This window comes from Mustela lutreola, chromosome 8, assembly GCF_030435805.1.
Source record: "Mustela lutreola isolate mMusLut2 chromosome 8, mMusLut2.pri, whole genome shotgun sequence".
Lineage (NCBI taxonomy): Eukaryota > Metazoa > Chordata > Mammalia > Carnivora > Mustelidae > Mustela > Mustela lutreola.
This window is the reverse complement of record NC_081297.1, coordinates 129,252,659-129,276,880: the sequence shown is the minus strand read 5'-3', so window position 1 is coordinate 129,276,880 and position 24,222 is coordinate 129,252,659. Positions and strand designations below refer to the sequence as shown.

The following is a 24,222-nucleotide window of genomic DNA, read 5'->3' as shown; positions in this document are numbered from 1 at the left end:
CAGTTTGCGGCATTAATGGAAAGGGGAAGGAGGCTCGTCAGGTTCCTATGCTGAAGGAACTAGAGGGTGGGCGGTTGAGGTACGCGGTGAAGCAGTGAGAACGGCCGGGACGGGAGGGGGGCAAGTTTGTGGGCGGCGCCTAGTCCAGGAGGGGGCGCGGCTACCGCGGGGGCGTCCCGCAGAGGCTGAGGCGGCCACGTCCCGACGCCCCAGGGTGAAGAAGCTACCCCGGGCTTGTCGCGTCCTCAGACATGTCGGAGGTGAAAAGCCGGAAGAAGTCGGGGCCCAAGGGAGCTCCGTCCGAGCCGGGGAAGCGGAGCGAGGGCGGGAAGAGCCCCGAGGCCCGGGGCGGTGGAGGCGAGGGCTGGGTGGATCCCCGGACCGGCGTGAGCCTGCTGTCGCTGGGGACGTGCCTGGGCCTGGCCTGGTAAGTGGACGCGAGGCCGCCCGAGCCCTGTGTCCGGCCTCCCGCGGTCGCCCGGTTCTTCTCGGGGCCTCGCCCGGCTCAGCATCCCGCTAACCTCCCAACCCCTGTCCTGCAGCTTTTGTTCCTCTGCCTCGATCCCAGAAAAGGGACAGCGCATCCTTTTTTTTTTCCCTTTTCGCTCGTTTCTTGAAACTCATTTTTCCTTTTATTAATGTGATTCGGTCGCTTAACGAGTTGAGACTAAGGTCTGTGAATGAGTCAGTCATTCTAAAGGGATGCGGATTTGGCCAAACTTTATCAAGTGCCTACTACACGTCGGAAGCTTCTCGGGTTTTGTAACCCACCATTTCCTGTCCGCTCCTCATTTGCCTTGGACTCAGTTGCCCCACCCTCACCCCATAAATGTCTAATGGCAACGTTCGCAGTCTTTAAAGAATTCAGTATGCTCTCGGGCAACAAACGTTAATGACAATTATCAGAGTTTGGAGGATTTCTCGTCTTGCCATCATTGTTCGTGTGTTATGAATTTCAAGTGTATTCCGAAGTTACAGATTGAATTGTAGCACTGTAAAATGACGAGAGTGTAGCATTTGTGTTCACCTAAAACTGAACATCTGTAGTTTTTAAACCAAGTAAATAGCGATACATTGTTGTTACAGAAAAAAAAAATGAGTGTTGGAAATAACCTTAAGGGGCTCCTGAGTGGCACAGTCGGTTAACTGCCTCCTTTGGCTCAGGTCATGATCCTGAGGTTCTGAGCTGGAGGCTGGAGTGGGGCCTTGCCTGCCTGTCTTTCTGCCCCTGCCCCATTGCCCAGGTCATGCTCTCGCTGGGGGGCGCTCTCTCTGGTGTCTCTCAAATAAATAAAAATAACCAGACTGATGCCTTAAATTAGAATTTCCCTCCACTTTCCCCTGATTTTTAAAGTATTTAGAAGATAGTTATTTGTCTTCAAGAGTAATCGAATTCTAGGAGGGCCCCAGGACTTCCTTTAGTCCAGACTATTTTTGATTGTGGTAAATTTTGAGTTATACTGTACTGGTGACTCATCCTGACTGGTAATTGATAAAACATCTGTTACAATAAAGTGGATGTTATAAAGTGGATGTCTCTTCAAGGGGTACTGGGGTGGCTCAGTTGGTTAGGCGTTTGGCTGTTTGGCTTTGGCTGAGGTCATGATCCCAGGTCCTGGGATTCCACTGCATATTAGGCTCCCTGCTCAGTGGGGAGCCTGCTTCTCCTCCCTCTGCCTGCTGCTCTGCCTGTGTTCCTCTGTCAAATAAATAAATAAAATCTTTTAAAAATAAATAAATACGGGGCGCCTGGGTGGCTCAGCGGGTTAAAGCCTCTGCCTTCGGCTCAGGTCATGATCGGAGGGTCCTGGGATTGAGCCCTGGGTCGGGCTCTCTGCTCAGTAGGGAACCTGCTTCCTCCTCTCTCTCTGCCTGCCTCTCTGCCTACTTGTCATCTCTGTCAAATAAATTTTTTTTTTTATATTTTATTTGTTTATTTGACAGAGAGCTAGAGAGAGAGCACAAGTAAGTAGAGCGGCAGGGAGAGAGAGAAGCAGGCTCTCTGCTGAGTAGGGAGCCCGATGCAGGGCTCGATTCCAGGACTCTGGAATCATGACCCGAGCCGAAAGCAGCTGCTTAACCAACTGAGCCACCCGGGCGCCGCTGTCAAATAAATTTTTTAAAAATTTTTTTAAATAAATAAATACATGTTCTCTTTTTTTAAAAAGATGCTTATCTTAGTAATACAGCATTTTGTTTATATAATATTTTTATTTTTGATCTTAAAAGACTAAACTTACCCTTTTTAATAAATTTTGTAAATTGCTCTTATGTCTTAAAATGCATAACCTTCTTTAGGTAAATAAAAACCCTTTTATACTGAGAAAATCATTCTGTAATAGGGCTAGTAGTCTAAAAGATACAGATCTTTCTTGAATTAGGATGGACTCCTTCTCAGTAAACCCATTGTAAGCTGAAAATATAAATCAAAAATGCTTTAATATACCTCATCTACCAGACATCATAGCTAAGCCTAACCTATCTTAAATATGTTCAGAACACTTCACATTAGTAAACAGTTGAGCAAAATCATCTCACAAGCTTATTTTTACAAGAAAGTACTGAATATCTTATGTAGTTTACTGAATACTGTACTGAAAGTTAAAAAAAAAAAAAAAAAGAATGCTTGTATGGGTACAGATTGGTTGTAAGTGAATCATGGTCACGTGGCCCACAGGGAGCTGCTGCTGCAACCACTGCCTAGAATCAGGGGAAAGAATCCAAGCAAGGAGAGGATCAGGGTCTCACTGCTACTCCAGGAAATGGTCAAAATTCGAAGTACATTTTTTACTGAGTGCATGTCACATACCATCGTAAAGTCAAAAAATCTAAGTCAAACCATTATAAGCTTGGGATCATCTGTATATGTTGCTTCTCTCTGGAACCTAATACAACTGGTTTTAGTTATTTATTGAATCTTGATTATCCAAAGATTCATATTCATATGAGATAAATTACATCACAGAATGTTCAGCTTTTCAGTACTTTAGTTTATGTTCTGGGAAAACACTAATATAAATCCATAGGGGCACCTGGGTGGTTTTGTCGGTTAAGTGTCCAATTCTCGATTTCAGCTTATGTCATGATCTCAGGGTTGTGGGATCATGCCCCAAGATGGGCATGGAGTCTGCTTAAGATTCTCTCTGTTTTCCTCTCCTTCTGCCCCTCTCCCCTAAACTCCTCCATCTCTTTAAAAAAAGAAATCTATAAAGGAAAACCTGAAAAGCAGACACTTTAGTGCAGGAATTTACTGTTAGTGCTTATAGTCAAGACACAAGTTATATTGAAAGCTTTCACTAACCTCATTTTTCATCTTTTCTTGCTTTTTTTTTTTTTTTTTTTTTTTTTTTTTTTTGGTAAGTGAAGTTTTATCTGAAAGGGTTATGCTTTAAAATGCTCTGATTTTTTTTTAAAGACTTATTTACTTATTTGTTTATTTGAGAATGAGCGAAAGAGAGCAAGCACACAGAAGGAGAGGGAGAAGCAGACTCCCTGCTGAGTAGGGATCCTGATGCAGGCTCGATCCCAGAACCAGGGATCATGAGCTGAGCTGACGGTAGATGCTTAACCAACTGACCCACCAGGTGCCCCTAAATGCCCTGATTTTAAATGGAATATGGTCATTACTTTCCTGGACATTCAGTATTGTGCCTAGAAATGAAGCTGTAGTATGAAACATGGCTGAATGGGTACCGACATGGCCCTGGAACTCCTTTCTTCCAGAAGATCCATAATGACAGCTTCCTTTGTTTATTTGCCTCTTTTTCATTATTAAGTTGAAACAATCAGAAATCCTGTTAAGTCCTCAATCAACTATCTGCCACCATCTAAGATTACTAAAGAAGCTGTGGAGAGGAAACACCCTAAGGAAATGAACACTGTTTTGTCCTACAGGCTCTGAATCAGTATAAGGTGTCTATAGACTGCAATGGATTCCAAAGGAGTCAAAGATTCCTCTTGTAAGGCCCACACTGAAACTAATCAGTTAACCTGGGGTCCTTTCTCCTATATCCTTTTCCCATGTGATAATGAGAAACAGTCCCAAAATAGGGTAAGAGAGTTCTCTTCCTGTAAGTGGCCTAATCTGTACATTCCATCTTTGATTTGCTTTAAACCCAACACTTTTTCAAAGGTGGACAGGCCTGGGGCATCAGGTGTAAGCAGGAGGAGAACCTGATCCTTTATACCGCTATAGGTTTGTCAGAGGGATGGAAAAGCAGCCGCACAAAGCAGTCTGAAAGAAATAGCCAAGGTACTTAAAAAGAATAACTGCTGTGTGATACCCTGACTGCATAAATTTGAACTTATTTAATCTCCACCACAACCCTGTGAAGTATTACGATTTCCACTTTACAGATGAAGAAACTACAGCAAAGATAAATAACTTGCCCAAGTTGATTATACAGTTAGTAAATGGCAGAGCCAAATTTGCTTAGTTCTACACTCTTATGCAGTATGATATGCTTCCCCCTCTGATACTAACCTAAGAGGCCAAAACCTTAGAAATAAAAATCCCTAGTCCGGAACTATTTCTAGTCCTTTTCTAAAGAAACTATAGCTCTTAGCAGACCCTGTCTCCCTCATCTAAATTGAGAAAGGGAGTAAGGGGGCCTTGAACTTCTATTAGAATATGCCTCTGATTGGTTAAGCATCTGACTTTGTTTTGTTTTGTTTTGTTTGTCAGAGAGAGAGAGAGAGAGCGCACATGCAGGGGGATCTGCAGGCAGAGGGAGAAGCAGGCTCTCTAATGTGCAAGGAGCCTGATGCAGGACTCTATCCCAGGACTCCCAGATCATGACCTGGGCCAAAGGCAGATGCTTACCCGACTGAGCGAGCCACCAAGGTATCCCACATCTGACTTTTAATCTCAGCTCAGGTCTCAATTTCACAGTTGTGAGTTTAAGCCTCATGTTGGGTTCCATACTCATGTGGAGCCTACTTTAAAAAAAAATGTTAGGACACTTGGGTGGCTCAGTCGGTTAAGCGTCTGCCTTCGGCTCAGGTCATGATCCCAGGGTCCTAGGATTGAGTCCCATATCGGGCTCCTTGCTCAGGAGGGAGCTTGCTTCTCCCTCTGCCTGCTGTTCCTCCTGCTTGTGCAGGACAAGCAGGGGGACAAATAAATCTTTTTTTTTTAATGTATATTTGTATACCTGTGATTCATAAAAAGGAAACAAAGCACATTGGACACTAACCTGGATGCCAGTTTCAAAAATTTAGTCTTTCATGATTGAAGTTACCTTTTGTCAACATTGACTTCTAGAAAATCATCCTCTTCCTTAATGTTAAATGAGTTAGTTTTTACAGATCATTTTAGAAAACTGCTTGGCACATCTAAGTGATAAATAAAATGAAAGTTATTTTAACTTCGCATGTACAAACCACTTTTCATTTTCTCATTACTAGCCCAGAGTCAACTTTGTGCTTTTTATTTTTTTAAAGATGTTATTTATTTATTTGACAGAGCACAAGCAGGCAGAGCCGCAGGTAGAGAGAGAAGAAAGCAGAGGGAGAGAGAAGGGGAGAAGCAGGCTCCCCACTGAGCAGAGAGCCCAAAGATCTCAGGATCCTGGGATCATGACCTGAGCCAAAGGCAGATGCTTAATCAACTAAGACACCCAGGCACCTCTATGCTTGTTTTTTCTTATATGCATTATTTTTCATATGTAGTAACGATAAATCTTTTTTTGTTGTTGAGAAGCTAACCATGAAAAAAACCTACAAATTATCATCAGAGATGACATCTGCACTAGCATGATATAGTTTTCTTCAAGGTTTTGCTTAATATTAGAATTTTGAAGAGAAATTCAGAAATAGACATTAAAATATTTAATAAAATGGAGAGCGCTATAATGTGTTGTAGTAGAGGATCAACCTTCACAAAAAGTCTCTTATACTAATACAGTTTTATTCTGAATAAACATTCTGATCTACAGGATAAATCCCTGAGATAACACTGGAGTAATGAGTGATAAAACTAATCTCTGAAATTAGACTTATTTCCTTAAGGTGTTCTCCATCCTTGGTCTCTGTGTGATAATTTCAGATAAGCCTATACTCTAAAAAGGATCTCTTAAAATCCAAGAATGAAACAGCCAATATAAAAAAAAAATAAGTTTACACTTTCATCTTTGAAAATTAGAATAATGGCATTTCCTAATAACCAGGAAGGTTATTTAAAAGTTACATTCAGGGGCACCTGGGTGGCTCAGTGGGTTAAAGCCTCTGCCTTCGGCTCAGGTCACGATCCCAGGGTCCTGGGATCAAGCCCCACATCGGGCTCTCTGCTGGGCAGGGAGCCTGCTTCCTTTCCTCTCTCTGCCTACTTGTGATCTCTCTGTCAAATAAAATCTTTAAAAAAAAAAAAAAAAAAAGTTACATTCACACAGAAGAGAAAAGTCAGTTTATGCTAGTTATGTAACCTGTGCTTACTTAATTGGCTATTATCTCATAGAACAGACACTGGCCATCATTAGAAGAAACTTATTTTATGGGGTGCCTGGGTGGCTCAGTCGGTTAAGCATCTGATTCTTGATTTTGGCTCAGGTTGATATCTCAGGGTCGTGAGATTGAGCCCTATGTTGGGCTCCATGCTCAGCCATAAGTCTGCTTGTCCCTCTCCCTCTTTGTTCCTCCCCCTCCCCCACTACTCAGGCTCTCTCTCTATCTCTAAAATAAATAATTTTTTTTTTAAAGTACTTATTTGGGGGTGCCTGAGTGGCTCATTGGGTTAAGCCTCTGTCTTCAGCTCAGGTTGTGATCTCAGGGTCCTGGGATCAAATCCCGCATCTGGCTCTCTGCTCAACAGGGAGCTTCCTTCCCACCCCCCGCCCCCGCCTGCCTCTGCCTACTTGTGATCTGTCAAATAAATAAATGAAACTATTTTTAAAAATATATTTATTTTATCCAATATTATAAACATTGTTCAAAAGGCAAAAAGTCCATTTTAGTTTTGGACAGTTTTATAGCAAGTTAGCCTAATAACACAAATTTGAAGCATCGTCACCTTTGTAATAATACACAAAGTTTAGAAGTCTTTCATCTTTCCTTTTTCAATCTTTAAATGTTTGTCTCTCAATGGAAATCAGTGTCATAAAACACTATCAATTAGTGCTTGCCAGCTTGACTGAGTACTCAATCTGGGGAGCTTTTAAGATTTCCAATATCCAAATCACATAAGTCAGAATTTCTGTGGGTGGGACCCAGGCATTAGACTTTTTAAAAGCAGACAAGTGACTCCAATATGTAGCAAAGCTTTTGAACCACTGGTCTATGTACTATGATTTAAGCCCTCTCTTCATAGGGCTCTGCCCCACCACTTTTTGATGACTCAATAAATACAGAAAGAATTTTAACTCCTGCTTTTTCTGAGCCCAAAGAATTGAGTCAAAAGTAGATGAACCAAAATGGTATTAGCTCCAAAGCATTTCTTTGGCATTTGCTTATTTCCAGTCCTATATATAAAAGTCTATAAACAAAAGTCTGTTTATTTTTTTAAAAAGATTTTATTTACTTATTCATGAGCAACAGTGAGAGGGGCAAAGGGAAAAGCAGGGTCCTCACTGAGCAGGGATCCCGAAGTGGGATTTGATCCCAAGACCCTGGGATGACGACCTGAGCCAAAGGCAGACCCTTAACAATTGAGTCACCCAGGTGACCCCAAAAGTCTATTTATTGTTTTTAAGATTGGGATAACTTTTTTATGCTTCTTCAATCTTTACTACTTACCAGATGAAGAATACACTCCAATTTTAGAGTGGCATCTAAAGTATACCTTTATGACTCGTATATTGGGTATAACCAATTGTTATACACCCTGCGTTGCATATATGTTCTATTGCCACTTTGACAATGACTCCTGTTCTCATAGTTTGTTTGTTTGTTTGTTTGTTTTTTTAAGAGAGAGATCACAAGTAGGCAGAAAGGCAGATGACAGAGAGATAGAGAGGAGGAAGCAGGCTCCCTGCTGAGCAGAGAGCCCGATGCGGGACTTGATCCCAGGACCCTGAGATCATGACCCGAGCTGAAGGCAGAGGCTTTAACCCACTGAGCCACCCAGGCGCCCCCCTGTTTTCATAGTTTTGACTTGTTATTTTTCAACTACTAGTCATCATCTTTCTGTTCCACTCCAAGGCTTTATTTCTCTCCTACATTTTAATTTAAAATATTTTTATATAGGTAACTCTTACTTCTACATTTCAGTATGAATAAACTTATTTTCTAGATATTGCCCAAATATGACCTAGAGAAAAATAGTAGCGATCCCATATCTTGTTCTAGGTAATTCATCATTTCTCCCTCCAAAACATTTCTTACACAGACCGCTATCACTACCATCTCACTAGGACTTGAACAGGATAGAGTTTCACCTTCTATTAATTTGTTGAAATAAACTAAAAGCTTTCACTACTCATACCAGAATTTATGGTGTCCTTGCCAGAAGTATAAAATGTTTCTTTAAAATTCAAACTTAAATGGATATGAATTAGAGGGTAGTGTTTTCTTTTTTTTTTTTCTAGGTTTGTATTTCATCAGTCTGAAAAGTTTACAAAGGTGGAAAGCCAATACCAGTTACTGAAAATAGAAACCAACAAGTTCCAAGGACTTCAAAGTAAAATCAGTTTAATTTCAGAAAAGGTAAATTACTTACTAATTGGCTTACTTGCATAGATTCCCCGTTTTTCTTCCCTGCTACCACCCTTGTACTCCATGCTTCCTTTTTCCTGCCTTTTAGACCATTACTGTTTTAACTCTCACTGGTTTTTGTACATTTCTCCCTTCAGTCCAATTTAGACTCAGATTATTTTGAAAAGACAGTGTTGGTTTTTTGTAATATAAATGTTACTATTTATATTGATGTGGCCCCAATTTTCTATTTGAATATCAAATGTCTAGAGCACTGAAAATATGATTGGTCTTTAGGTATAAAATTAAAATAGCAACAGCGCTTGCTGGGCAAAGGTCCATCAGGGTTTTTTTTTCTCTACTTTCTAGTTGGAAAATTTGTATACATCTGCATATCAGAGTGACTGATCTAAAAATAAATATTGGCCCTGTAGCCAAAAGAAAATTAAAATCCATGTGTATGTTGTGTTTCTTCAAACTACAAATGCAAATGCATTGTTACTGAAATTCTTAGAAATGTGAGACATAAAAAATTTTTAACTACCATGCTTCTCAGGAGAGGTCAGCTGCAATCAATACTGCATCATGCGGGATTTGTTTGGCTACCAGGAACCAAGCTATCGTTGGGAAACATGCCTTCTTTGTTCTTTTATTCATTCACTAAATCTTTACTTATGTCATAAGGTAGACAGGACTTGTGCTTGGCACCAAGGTGAGCAAGGATTTACAAAAAAAAACAGAAAAATGAAATAGAGGGTCTGAGTTCCTGTGGCTTCATGCATAGAATTAGCATATAATCAGTCCCCCAGAAAAGCCATAGATGAAGATTATGCATCACTCATACGTGCCAGGGGATTCCACAGAGGGTGAGCCCAACGGCCTCGGGAAGAAGCTGCATACTGCTGCAGAAGTGGGTATTTTGACAGAAGGCTGAAGTCGGAATCTGGTTATACTTGTTAAGGGCTCCTCTAATCAGAGGGAACAGTTATAGAAAAATAAATCCCAGGAGATAGAAACTCCGTATACTTGAAGGCTATTGAAAACAAATTTTGAAGAAATGAAAAATTGAAATGAAAAATTTGGTAGCAGGGGCACCTGGGTGGCTCAGTGGGTTAAGCCTCTGCCTTTGGCTCAGGTCATGATCCCAGGGTCCTGGGATCGAGCCCCACATCAGGCTCTCTGCTCAGCAGGGAGCCTGCCTCCTCCTCTCTCTCTCTCTCTCTCTCTCTCTGCCTGCCTCTCTGCCTACTTGTGATCTCTGTCAAATAAATAAATAAAATCTTAAAAAAAAAAAAAAACAGACATTGCCATTTAAAAAATAATGGTAGCAATTAAAATGCCTTTTAAGGCAGATTTTTAAAATATCATTACCCAAGAAATATTCAGTCTTTGCAAAGCTCTTTCTCTCCCAGGCTTCCCTGGGAGTAATTCAACAATAGCTGCCCTTTCTCAAAGCTGGGCCTAAAGGTCAGCATAATCAGTAGGAGGGGAAAACAACTAGATGGGGACTCTCATCACAATTGTGTAACCTTGGAAAAAAATCACTTTAACTTCTCTTAGCCTCTTTTCATCATTTATTAAGTGAGAAAAACAAGATTTTTTAAAGGATCAGATGTGATATAATATATATGCAAACTTCAAAAACTTTAAATAGTAGTAAATTTAAGGTATTAAGCTCTTTTAAAAAATGAAAAAAACTGTTAGGTTATATTGTCAGTCCATAAATGCAAATTATTATAACATACTAGTCACTGTATATTTTCAGATTCAATCTTGAGACCTTTACTATTCTGGAAAGTTGGTCTTGTATTTGGGGTCTGCTTGGGTATATTGCCTCCAGATGTACAGTGATGCTCTGGTGAACACCCTAAACAGGAAATTACCATAGATGAAGATAAACTTGTCTTCAAAAGGCTGACAATAAGACAACTAAACTTAACAGTATTTCTGATGTACAAATACTGATTTTTAAAGGATCTTTTATAATAGCTACATGTGTACATTAAAGATAATTTTTTAAAGTCTTTTTTTTTACATTTTATTTATTTATTTGACAGAGAGAGAGAGACAGTGAGAGAGGGAACACAAGCAGGGGGAGTGGGAGAGGAAGAAGCAGGCCTCCCACCGAGTAGGGAGCCGGATGTGGGCTTCTATCCCAAGACCCTGGGATCATGATCGAGCTAAAGGCAGACGCTCAACGACTGAGCCACCCAGGTGCCCCAAAAGGTTTTATTTTTAAGTAATATCTATACCCAGTGTGGGACTCAAACTTACAGCCCCAAAGATCAAGAGTTGTATGCTCTATCAACTGAGCCAGTCAGGCACCCCTAAAAATGACTTTTAAATAAGGTTTCAGTCAGTACTGTTACACACTGTTTCTAACTATCACCTGGAATTGCTTCAGGTCTTGATTGGGGTGGGCCCAGAAGATTTATGGCCATTCTTCTTCCTAAATGTCAACAAACATGTTTTTTATTCCCTAAGATGGGAGCTACAGAAAGGCACAAGAGTCTCTTCTCCTAAGGAATTTAGAAGCTCTCATATCTTCACCTGACTACTAACATCAGTCTCTTCAAGAGTCAGATTTCAAAGTCACTTCTAAGCCTTTCCTCATTCGGCTCCAGACTCAGAGTATCCATTCTCCTCATGATAATTCTATCATGATAGGAATAGGAAGCTTGTGAGTTTATTAATCTACCTCCTTTTCTGCTCTTTAAAGCAAACACTCTTTCTCTCTGTATCCTAGTTCTTAATAATGGAACAGAGGATAATCAGTAAATCTTAGTGGGACTCCAGATATGTGATGTAAAAGATCCAAAATGCTATCTCCTCTGTCAAACTGTGAAGTCAAGAACTATATTATGTCTCTATTTTCATATTTAGTGTCTAGCACAAGGTCGGACATAGAGCGAATTCTCAGAAATTCTCTAATTTTATGTGCTGAGTGCCAAACAAGTATCAAATACACAACACAATAGGTGTTCCCGGAGTTTGGGCTATGGAGGAATGCTGCCCTGAGGAGCTGGCATCTGCTCTAGGCCTTGAAGGCAAGACAAAAGTGAGCTAAGCAACAAGGAGGGAAGAAGAGCATACACAGGTAAATTTGGGACTGTATCCTAGAAGTATTAAGGAACATTGTAGGTTTTCTAATGTCATACCATGATGTGCATAGCAGTGTTTAAAAGCTTCATCTGGCTATAGCATGGTAGTATGATTCAGAAAAGAAGTAACTAGGAGCAGATATTAGATAATACTTCTAGAATATTTTCCTTGATCCTTGAAGTCTGGTTTGGGTCCCCCACGTAAGTGCTTCCATAGCTCTTCCCCTGTCATAACACATGTAGACTTGGCTTTCTCCCCAGTTAAACCAAGCTGCTTAAGGGCAGAACCACGTTTTGTACAGTATTATACTTTCAACACATTGCTGCAAACACTTAGTAAGTTAACAATCATTCTAGGCTTTCCTGTAGTCTCTGAAGCTGTTATCTATGTGTGAGAATAAGCTAAAAGAAGTCCACAGCGTCCCATATTCTGGACACATATGAGGAAATGCCAGGAGCTTACCACAATTTACAGATACTTAGCACATGTAACTATTTGATGTGAGTTACCTCACTAGATTGGACTTTTATTCATTTCTGCTTTTGTTATATCTATAACATCTGATTCTGGTACCTTCTCTATAAGAGGTCAGTCAAGAAATTTTCAGGCAGAAACTCTTCCAGAATCAGAGAATTTAGGAAACTTAACAAATTTTATTAACTCAGTTACAGTTTCTAAAAAAGCTGAATAACTATAAGAATGACAACTAAGTTGCTTTCCATTGGAGTAAGAAAAGAAGGAAATGTGATATACTTCAGACTTCTTTAACATTATTTCTCTGTTGAATGTCCCTCCATGAAAATGTACAAATATTTAGGTTTATAAATTCAGGTGTGTGTTTTTCTACCATAGTGCTCATATGTCACATTTGTTTTAAAATCGGTTAAAACAACTGCTAAAGTAATGAATGTTTCTGCCATTACGGTTCTGATATACTTGGATATTTTAGACATCTTCAGAATTTGAACTGGGCATGTGCTTGTTAAAGTGTATTTGCCTAATATAAAAGTTATTAAGGGGCACCTGAGTGGCTCAGTGGTTAAGTGTCTCACTCCTGATTTTGGCTCAGGTCATGATCTCAGGGTCCTGAGATCAAGCCCCATGTTAGGCTCCACACCCATCGTGGATTCTCTTTCTCCCTCTTCTATTTACCCCTCTCCCCTCCCTTGTTCATGCTCTCTGTCTCTCTCTCTCTTAAAAAAAAAAAAAAAATTAAAAAGTTATTAAGTAGCCTTGGGAATTGTTTTGTGTTACAAATACAGCTTGAGTCTACTGAAAGTATCCTGCAGGAAGCGACATCATCCATGTCTTTGGTGACCCAGTTTGAGCAGGAAGTATCCAGCCTCCAAAGTATCATGCATGACATCCAAAATAGTGAAGAATTACTCACCCAAAAAATGAAAAGCCTTAATGAGAAATTCCAGAATGTTTCAGATTTCTGGAAAAGAACCCTAGAAGAAATGAATATTAATACAGACATTTTCAAATCAGAATCAAAACACATACATTCTCAAGTGACTGTCCAAATTAACTCAGCTGAACAAGAAATAAAATTGCTCACTGAAAGGCTTAAAGATTTGGAAGATAGCACACTAAGAAATATTAGAACAGTAAAAAGACAAGAAGAAGAGGATCTTCTACGAGTAGAGGAGCAGCTTGGCTCTGATACAAAAGCAGTTGAAAAGCTTGAAGAGGAACAGCATGCTCTCTTTGCCAGAGATGAAGACCTGACTAATAAACTTTCCAGCTATGAACCCAAAGTTGAAGAATGCAAGACACATTTGCCAACAATTGAGAGTGCTATTCGCTCTGTTCTCAGAGTCTCTCAGGATCTGATCGGGACAGAAAAAAAAATGGAAGACTTAACTACTCAGATGTTTAATATGGAAGATGATATGCTGAAAGCAGTATCTGAAATAATGGAGATGCAGAAAACCCTTGAAAGAATTCAGTATGATAATAGCATATTAAAGATGCAAAATGACCTGGATGTTCTAAAAGGAAAAGTTCATGATTTTATGGTATATTCAAGTACAAGAGAAAAGGGAACTTTAGAAGAATATAATCTAGAAAATAAAGGAATTGACAGTGACTTTTAAATGCACCACATTTATTCTGATGACCATATTGTTATACATAAATTTATTAGTTCCATACTTCTGCATTATTTTGATATGCCTCACTTTATCCTACATTACACGGCCAGTAATAGTGACATATCCACACCATGATTATCCACATAATGACAGCTTATCTGTTTAAGCAATAAAATTTATTTCATTTTAGGCATTGTAAATCGAAGTATTTCCAAAATATATCTCCATCGTTTTAAAGCAATATACTTAACATTTTTAATGTTTTTCTAATAAGTAATGGACATTATTATGAATTTCAGCTATTATATTGGAGCCAAATATATTAATACCTCTGGAAGCTATTGAGGAGTGTTGCCCTTCTCACTAAATGACCCTGGTTTGCTATTTTTTTCAAAACTTACGTCTATTTCTTATATGTTTCTATCACCTAAAGATGTGACCCATTGGCCCACTGTCACTGCCAGGTTGGTTGGTAGATAATGTGCCCGCCTAACCAGTTCAGCATTTCCTTTGTACTTTACTGCAGGCTAAGATCCAGACCACCAAGTTCATAGGAATTTTGTCTAAAATGAAAAATGACATGACCAAAGGAAAACATGAGGTGATTTGCTGTGAATCAATATATACTTTTTGAAAACTGTGGAGCCTGGGAAATATTTTTACTTTTTATTAAGGTTCTTAAGTGTATTGTAGATACTTGTAAGAATTTTTAAGGAAGAGTAAAAATGGGTGTGCCTGACTCTTGATCTCACAGTCATGAGTTTGAGCCCCATGTTGCACATAGAGATGACTTAAAAAATTTAATTAAAAAAAGTAAATATATTATTATTGAAAGTTTTACCTATGAATTAAGTATGTATGAAGTATAGATTTTTGGAATATCTTTGTATACCTGGGCCTTTTTTTTTTTTTTTAAAGGTTCTAACTGTGTTACAGAGTCTTGAGTTTGCTAGATACATGATCCCTAGATAAATTATTCTACCTACAATATAAAAAAATACCAATACACCTGTGGCCTCTTTTAAAGAGGAAAAAGCAACATATTAAGAAATTATGATAACTATGGTAATTAAATGTATGTCATTGTTTTAAAGAGTTCCCAGACTACCCAACCAGATTTGTTTTACATGATGATTTTATTTTACTCTAAATCATATAATGGAGTCATAAGGAATAAGATGTGGACATACTGACATGTGATTAAGGGGAGATCTAGTCAGATTTTTCCAAAAATGATAATTGGAAATGTGCAGAGTTGGGGAAGCACATAAGACTTATTGGTAACTGATGTATCAAGAGTGTCCAAACTTGGTGTTGAAAACTGAGTCAACTGCATATGGAAGTACTGTTTCTACTTGTGTCTTCATGCCAGTAGTCAACTGTAGTCCCAGTTTAATAATGTAGTGTCAGTGGAATTAAGCACTTTCAAGAACTTGAAAGCAGTCAGTTGAGGTCAGGTAGTTTTATTATGTACATTTGCACATTTATGGACAAATTCCAAACAAGTTCTACTTTGGGGTTAGGAGGGCCTATGGTAGACAGCCATGGGTCATAAAAATAAGCCTGAAAGAATGCTACTATTAAGGAGCATATCATTAATATCTGGAATCTTAACATTAAATTCCTTGATGTCTGAGTGTATAAATTCCTCTCTGTGTGCACTGACAAAATTGTACTTGTCTGCCTTTATTTTAATGCTAATAAAATAGATTCTAAAATTCACTAGAATTTTGTTGTTTCAACCTCTGTCATCTCATGGCAGATGTTATCTCTCATTGTTTGTTTGTTTAGCCCATCATCAGATTTGATACATTATTATTAAATTGTATATACTATAGTAATCGCTACAGAAAGTAAATGGAAACCAGGTGACCACTGTGTTCTGTAGTGACTGTTAAGAGGGAAACAAAAACTACCCTTCTACAAGTATTTCATCAGAAAACTATTGTGTATATTTATATACATATTATGTACATCTCTATATGTATATTTTCCTTTACTCAAGGTTTTCCTATGAAAAATTGTCAGTAGAGGATGGCTGCCTTCTGCTAGGATCTTGATTCCAGAGTCCTGGGATGGAGTCCACCATCTGCCTGCTTCTGCCTCTGCCTGCTGCTCCCCCTGCTCTACTCCCTCTCTCTCTCTCTCTGTGGCAAATAAATAAATAAAATCTTTAAAAAAGAGAGAGAAAAAAAAAAGAGAGAGAGAGATTTTATTCAGTTATTTCCCAGAGAGAGAGAAGGAACATAAACAGGGGGAGTGGGAGAGGCTTCCAGCTGAGCAAGGAGCCCAATGTGGGGCTCAATCCCAGGACCCGGCAATCATGACCTGAGCCAAAGGCAGCCGCTTAACAAGTGAGCCACCCAGGCACCCCAGATAAAATCTTTAAAAAAAAAATTCTCAGTAGAGAGATTTAGATGTACCTAATCTGTCTTCCTGTGTTTCTTACATTCATTTATATAACACAGATACTTGAAATTTCAAAACCTTCCCTGTGTATCAAATATTAAATTACATTGTTAGTCTTTCCTTTAAGGAAGATTTCCATATTCTAAGACACATTTTTGTATCTTTGTAATTGATAATAAATTCTATATCAATTAATTTCTTATATAGAGTACTATTGGGTCCATTTTTTAAATTTAGTATTAATAAATCACTTTTACAAAATAAACACCTGATTTTTTTTAACTTTTGGATGCAAAGTTTAAAAATATATTTATAGTAATATTTCCTTAAATATTGCCTAATGATTAGAAGCTTGTTGATTAACTGTACTTTTATATTTTATAATGAAAAATGTTGATTTATTAGCTTATGGTTTCATAGAAAACTGGTTAACACTGATACAAAGCTAATGGCCTTGTTTTTAATCTCAACCTGATTACAGACCTTTCTATGAATCTATAATCTTGATCAAAGCTTAATATGATGTCATTAATAATACTAAAAATTTATTTTTAAATTACACTGCAAATTCACATGAAAAAAGCACATGAAAAAAGATTTATTTCTCTCTATACTATGTGCATTGTTGGCAAAAGCTCTGCAAATTTACCCAGCATTTGTTTTTGGTTTTTTTTTTTTCAGTTTAGCTATGAACTATTAATTTAATAAAACACAAAATGCTCCATCCCAGCTTTCACAGCAAGGGAGGAGAGAACTAGCATTGGAGCCTATTACGTGTCGAAAATTGCTAGGAATTCTACATTCAACATCATCACAGTAACAGCTCTGTGTATTGAGTATCTACAATGACCTGTATTATCCCTACTTTGCGCTACAACTTTGCTAGCCTGACACCCATTTTAAAAATGAGGAAATTGAGGCTTAGCAAGGTTAGGAAACTGGAATCACACTGCTAAATCTGTCTAGCTCCAGAGGCCATTGACCTCCCACTGTACAATGCAATCTGCTACTATTCAACCAGGGGGGAAAAATCACAAGAAATCCACTCTCAATAGAACCATCTTGAGAGGGCGTCTGGGTGGCTCAGTTGGTTAAGCAACTGCCTTCGGCTCAGGACGTGATCCTGGAGTCCTGGGATTGAGTCCCACATCCAGTTCCCTGGAGTCTGGGGAGTCCAGGGAGTCTGCTTCTCCAGCTGACCTCTCTCCTCTCACTCTCTCTCTCTATTCCTCTCAAATAAATAAATAAAATCATAAAAAAAAATAAAAGAACCATCTTGAGAATTAAAAAACTGTAATTCAGCCAAATGTGTCCACTACCACATTGCCTTTAAATGAGACTGTAAGTCACCCAAAAGTTGTAACTATGACCTAAAATGGTTTGGGCCTTGGGCATAAGAAAGAACCAATAAATGTTTAGGGAATAGTTAGAAAGCAGTGGAGAAAGAGCCTAGACCAGACTCTTCTAATCTAGGCTTTGCCACTAACTGTGTGTTCTTGGGCATTTATTTTGGGGCTCAGTTTTTTAATTTGTAAAATGAGGAAATTGTATCAAAAACTCTCTAAGGCCTCTTCTGGCTTTATGTGGTTTTTAATTTTAGAGATTAATAAAATTTCCCCGTCCTTTAGTTACAAAGATCAAAGATCCTTTAGCAAAGTTTTTGGAAAGCCAGGTGGACCCAGAAATCATTCCCTTGACCCATACTACTCTTGTAGATTCAGAGAGCATCTAGCTTAGTATCCTGTATATATGATAGGAATTTGGTAAAAATCTTTTGAGCTATTGGTGGACTCTCCAAAACGTCTATTCATTCTAGGCAAATGGTTTAACAAGCCCTAGGTATTAAAAAAAAAAAAAAAAATTCTGTGCGGGATGTCTGGATGGCTCAGTCATTAACTGTCTGCCTTTGGCCCAGGTCGTGATCCCAGGGTCCTGGGATCGAGTTCTGAGTTGGGCTTCCTGCTCAGCAGGGAGCTTGCTTCTCCCTCTGCTCCTCACCCTGCTTGTGCTCTCTCTCTCTCTCTCTCTCAAATCAATAAAGTTGTTTAAAAAAATAATAATTCTGTGAAATAATTTTAAGACTATTCCTACACTATATTAATAAATATTGTAGTAAAGATCAGTAGAAGTTCATGATAAATTGCTTTTATAACCTACCAAGGGAAAGACAGAGTCTTACTAACAGTTTCTTAATGATCTGATCCTTCTAAGAATAAAGTAAATTCTTTCCGAGGAGTCTAAACTGTGTAATGCTGTTAGGCTACATTTACTCTACTAGAGTAAATACATTAATAAACAATAACCTAGTAATGAATTAAATAAGCCATCTACTTTCTTCACCCTTTGGAGTCTCTGTTTCAGCAAATACACTTGCAAAACCTTTCCCCTAAAAATAAAACATGCTTTTGCAAGCACTACTTGATTTCCTTCCTGATTGTGGTTACTCTTTTTTTTTTCTTTTAATTTTATTTATTTTTTGAGAGCAAGAGAGAGAGAGAGCACAGGCTACTGGGGGACAGACAGAGGAAGAGGGATAAGCAGACTCCCCACTAAGTGGGGAGCCAGCTGTCAGGCTTGATCCCAGAACCTATGATCTGAACTGATCTGAAGTCAGAAACTTAACCAACTGAGCCACCCAGGCACCCCTGCGGTTACTCTTCAATGTCATACCCATAATAACATTTTAACTGTCGTCTAACTTCTCTACTGAAAAACATTTGGGGGCACCTCCCCCCACCAATAATTAATATAGCCTAAACTTGAGAAGAAAAATCCTAAAATACATTTTGAAATCAAACATATATAATGGGGCTAAAAGAGGGAATTACTTTGAGATAACTGTTCTGTTCCATTTCAGCTCATCATTATTTTGCAGTTATACTTTTACTCCTTTTTTAAGCGCCATAAAAATAATATCCTATAAATATCCTATATATCCTAAATATCCTATAAATAAATTTTTGCTTGCATTATATAAAACCATGTTAATGTTATCAAAATAATCTCAAAAGAAATTTTTGAGATATTTTTCAATTTTTGAGATAATTTTAAGATAGTAAACCAGGCAAATGCAATTTTATAATGGTAATTCATAAAAATATTGAAATATACAATTATTTTGGAAATAAAACATTTAACTCTTTAGAAGAAACTGTAGATCTTATTTTGTAAAACTCCTTTCAGCCTGCATATTTAATTCCTTGTTTTCTGATTTATTTATTCTTTTTTTTTTAAGACTTTATTTATTTATTTGAAAGAGAGAGTGAGAGAGAGCATGAGAGGGAAGAAGGTCAGAGGAAGAAGGAGACTCCCTGTGGAGCTGGGAGCCCCATGCAGGACTTGAACCCGGGACTCGGATCATGACCTGAGCCGAAGGCAGTTGCTTAACCAACTGAGCCACCCAGGTGCCCTATTTATTTATTCTTAAAGATATATTTATTTGGGGAGAGGGGAAGAGCAAAGGGAAAAGGAGAAAGAGAATCTTCAAGCAAATTCCCCTGCTGAGCTCAGAGCCCAACTCCAGGGCTCAGTCCCGGGACCCCGACATCATGACCTGAGCCAAAATCAAGAGGTGGATGTTTAACTGACTGAGCCACCCAGGCGCGCCTTCGTTTTCTTATTTCAAATTATGTTTATTGACATTTTCTTTCCCAGACTAAACTATAAACTCCTTAAAAGCAGAGACTGTTCTTGATCATACTAACACATACATACCCAGTAAATGTTGTTGGATCAAGTTAGTTCCCTAGGATTTTAAAACAAAATTTTATTTTTTTAATTCAAGCATAATTAACACAGTGTTATACTAGTTTCAGTTGTACAATATAATGATTCAACAATTCTATACATTACTCAGTGCTTATCATAATAAGTGTACTCTTAATCTCCATCACCTATTTCACCCATCCCCCTACCAATCTTCCCTCCTGCAACCACCAGTTTTGGTCTCTATATTTAATAGTTTGGTTCTTTGTTAAATTTCTTAAATTCCACATATGAGTGAAATCATATGGTATTTGTCTTTCTCTGATTTATTTCACTTAGTATTATATCCTCTTGATATATCCAAGTAAGTTAGTTTTGATTACTAGTACACGGTTATAGACAATCTCCACTTTAAAACAATGCTTTCCAAGGTGCCTGGGTGACACGGTTAACCATCCGACTTTTGGTTTTGGCTCAGGTCATGATCTCAGGGAAGTGGGATCAAGCCCCACTTCCGGCTCTGCACTCAGTGGAGTCTGCTTAAGACACTTTTTTCCTCTCCCTCTGCCCTCCTCCCCCCTCTAAAATAAATAAATAAATCTTTAAAATAAATAAATTATAAGACAATGCTTTCCTAGAAAATGAGTTTAATGTTAAATGTGTGAAAGTCGGGGCGCCTGGGTGCCTCAGTGGGTTAAAGCCTCTGCCTTTGGCTCAGGTCATGATCCCAGGGTCCTGGGACCGAGCCCCGCATCAGGCTCTCTGCTCAGCGGGAAGCCTGCTTCCTCCTCTCTCTCTGCCTACTTGTGATCTGTCTGTGAAATAAATAAATAAAATCTTTAAAAAAATTAAAATAAATAAATGTGTGAAAGCCATTCGATTGACTTACACATTATAAAGGGGACTCCTCTTTCAGTATAATCACAATGTGTATCTGTCTTTAGACATAGGCTTTGACAATATATTTTACACACGTCCTTTAATTTGTTTTCCTCCATAACTGAGCTTCAGGTAATCTTCTGATTCAAGTTCATTAGTTTTACCTGACTATTCTTGTTATAATTTTCAGTTAGGTATTATGAGATTATATCCCATGTATTGACCCTATTGTCACTATAGTCCACACTTTTTTTTTCCCTTTCCCTCTTAATTTTATTAACTGATGACACAATACAATAAAATTTCAAATATTCAGAAGGAGGAATTAAGATATCTGAGTAGGGGCGCCTGGGTGGCTCAGTAGGTTAAGCCGCTGCCTTCGGCTCGGGTCATGATCTCAGGGTCCTGGGATCCAGCCCTGCGTTGGGCTCTCTGCTCGTTGGGGAGCCTGCTTCCTCCCCTCTCTCTGCCTCCCTCTCTGCCTGCCTCTCTCCCTGCTTGTCATCTCTCTCTGTCAAATAAATAAATAAAATCCTAAAAAAATATAAATAAATAAAATATCGGAATAGTAGGGGACCCTATGCTTACCTCATCCCTAGAACACAGACAGATAAATATTCTGAATGCTGACAGAACTGCACATCTAGAAGGAGAAAAATAGCCACATTTAAATAAATGGCCATTTAAATAAAAACTTGCAAAAAATTTTAAATATTCAAAAATAACAAAATGTTCAGCTTCTCTAACACTGCTATTTAAACACACACACACACACACACACACACACACACACACATTCATACAAACATTACCACAAACAGCAAAAATAATGAAATACTGTCAGGCAGTTGTGTGGCTCAAAATGTTCATCAACTAGGGGTTGGATGGGACCAGGAAAAAAACTGTATCCAGGTTAAACCAAAATGACAATTTACAGGTGGATGGTAAGGAATATGGCATAGAAATATACCAAAGTTGAGAATCACCTGTATTTGGAATCACAGGATCTTAGGATTTTGAAGATAGGTTTTTGTTTGTTTGTTTGTTTGTTGATTGTTTTGTTTTTTACATACCTGTCTTCTCTACTAAACTACTAAACTGAGTTGAGGTCACAGCCCAAGCTGTACTCATCTTTTTATCCCTCATAATTGGTATGTCTAACATAGTAGAAACTTAAGAATTAGTCAATTGAATTATTCAGGGTCTCATGGATAAGTACCCCAGAAAATTATTCATAAAATTAATAGGACAGGGGCACCTGGCTAACTCAGTAGAGCATGCGAGTCTTGATCTCTGGGTTATAAGCTCAAATCCCACATTGGGTATGGAGATTACTTAAAGATAAAATCTTTAAAAGTAATAGGACAATAAAGCATATATACATGGAGTCTTGAACATTGGTCCTTTCATTCTAGCACTAGAAATAGCTACCAACAAACTTGTGTTTCAAAAATTAGGTTGCCTTGTTTGACCCCCACAAATCTACCAAAGCTTATCTAGAGGAGGCTTCCTCCTCTCTTCTCCAGCAAGAAGAAATACCTCACAGTCTCTCGTTTAGCCTCTTTTGCCACTGTACAGAGAACTGTTAGTATAAAAATAGTCTTTCTAGTGTATAAAATATAGTATAAATGTCTTTTTTACTAGTATAAAAAATGTCTTATAGTTAATAATATAAAAAATGTCTTTCTAGTGACATTTTATGAAATTTCCTTCATGTTTTCCTTCTTAATTATTAGTAATACATTTGATACATCTTTTACCATGCTTTCAGGAAGAATGGTAAAGTTATTAACTTTAATTGAACTTATTATTGAACTTACTAAAGTTCAAAATTCAACTTGTATTTTATATATTAAGCTTTTAATCAATTTAATTATTATGGTATTTTCTTACAGTGTCAGAAGTCTGAAGCTATCATGGAACAGTGGAAGTCTTTTCAAATAATTGCTCATCTAAAGCGTCTACAGGAGGAAATTTATGAAGTGAAAACTTGGTCTGACAGGATAATTGAAAAACAGAATATACTGAATAACAATTTGACAACTCTTTCTCAAGATGTGACAAAAGTAGACCAAAGTGCAGCTTCCATGGCAAAAGATGTTGGTCTCAAGATTACAACTGTAAAAACAGATATACGACGTATTTCAGGATTAATAACTGATGTAACATCACTGACAGATTCTGCTCAAGAATTAGAAAATAAAATTGAAAAAGTTGAAAAAGATACAGTAAAAAACATAGGTGATCTTCTCTCAAGTAGCATTGACCGAACAGCAATGCTCCGAAAGACAGCATCTGAAAATTCACAAAGAATTAACTCTATTAAGAAGATACTTTCAGAGCTAAAGAATGATTTCAACAAGCACACAGATAGGTTTTTAAGCTTAGAAAGTGACAGAGCTAAAGTTATGAAGACAGTGACTTTTGCAAATGATCTAAAACCAAAGGTGTATAATCTAAAGAAGGACTTTTCCCGTTTGGAACCATTGGTAAATGATTTAACGCAACGCATTGGGAGATTGGTTACTGACTTACTACAAAGAGAGAAAGAAATTGCTTTCTTAAATGAAAAAATATCTAATTTAACAGTAGTCCAAGCTGAGATTAAGGATATGAAAGATGAAATAACACACATTTCAGACATGAATTAGTTTGAAATTATTTAGATGAAACGGAAATAACTTTTTTAATATCATGACTGACAACTCAGAAATAATGAATTTTGGAGCAAATATAATTTTGTGTTTGATTTGTGAAACTGAATAAAGGAAATCTCATTTAAATGGTGTTGCAAGGGGTACCTGGGTGGCTCAGTGGGTTAAAGCCTCTGCCTTTGGCTCAGGTCATGATCCCAGGGTCCTGGAATGGAGCCCCACATTGGACTCTTCGCTCAGCAGGGAGCCTGCTTTCTCCTCTCTCTCTCTCTCTCTCTCTCTCTCTGCCTGCCTCTTCGCCTACTTGTGGTCTCTATCTGTTAAATAAATAAATAAAATCTTAAAAAATAAAATAAAATAAATGAAGTTGCAAGGCCAGAAGGGGGAGTTCTCATGCCTTACCACTCCTTGCAGCCCTTGGCCAAACGGGAAGAAGCCTATGTTTTACTAATCCCACAGGAGGAAGACACAACAGCCTAGACACAGCAGTCCAGCCAATGTCTCACCCACAACTCAGTTAATGAGAAGCCGCCACACTGCAACTCTCAGTTCACTGCAATGGACATTTTGTTTAGAACAGCCCCTCCCAACTGCCCTTTTCCCTCTATGAAAAAGCATTCCTCTCTTTGTTCTCTGGGCTTGCCTATGGTTTTGCCATAGCTTGCATGTCCTGAATTGCAATTCTCTGTTATTCCTGAATAAATCCATTTTGCTGGTGAAATAACTGGCTGTTTTATTTTTAAGGTTAACAG

At 38.2% G+C, this 24,222-nt stretch overlaps 1 protein-coding gene across 2 annotated transcripts; it reads left to right on the top strand.

Annotated features, from left to right (window-relative positions):
- Position 1: 1 nt before the first annotated feature.
- On the top strand, positions 2-23,599 carry IKBIP (IKBKB interacting protein). 2 transcript variants are annotated; one of them, XM_059186600.1, is made up of 3 exons: positions 2-427; positions 8,520-8,637; positions 12,990-14,064. In XM_059186600.1, exons 1-3 carry the CDS (start codon positions 252-254, stop codon positions 13,824-13,826), a joined length of 1,131 nt encoding a protein of 376 aa, XP_059042583.1. In that variant the 5' UTR covers positions 2-251; the 3' UTR covers positions 13,827-14,064. The 2 variants fall into 2 exon arrangements, with proteins under 2 accessions (XP_059042583.1, XP_059042584.1); XM_059186601.1 differs by lacking the exon at positions 12,990-14,064 and adding an exon at positions 22,712-23,599 and having other exon boundaries at positions 11-427.
- Positions 23,600-24,222: the final 623 nt, after the last annotated feature.

Bases quoted from the DNA above. Each gene is read 5' to 3' on its own strand.
- IKBIP (XM_059186600.1), top strand. From the start codon at position 252: ATGTCGGAGGTGAAAAGCCGGAAGAAGTCGGGGCCCAAGGGAGCTCCG. The intron at 428-8,519 runs GTAAGTGGACGC...TTTTTTTTCTAG, and splicing joins ACGTGCCTGGGCCTGGCCTG to GTTTGTATTTCATCAGTCTG. The intron at 8,638-12,989 runs GTAAATTACTTA...TTACAAATACAG, and splicing joins TCAGTTTAATTTCAGAAAAG to CTTGAGTCTACTGAAAGTAT.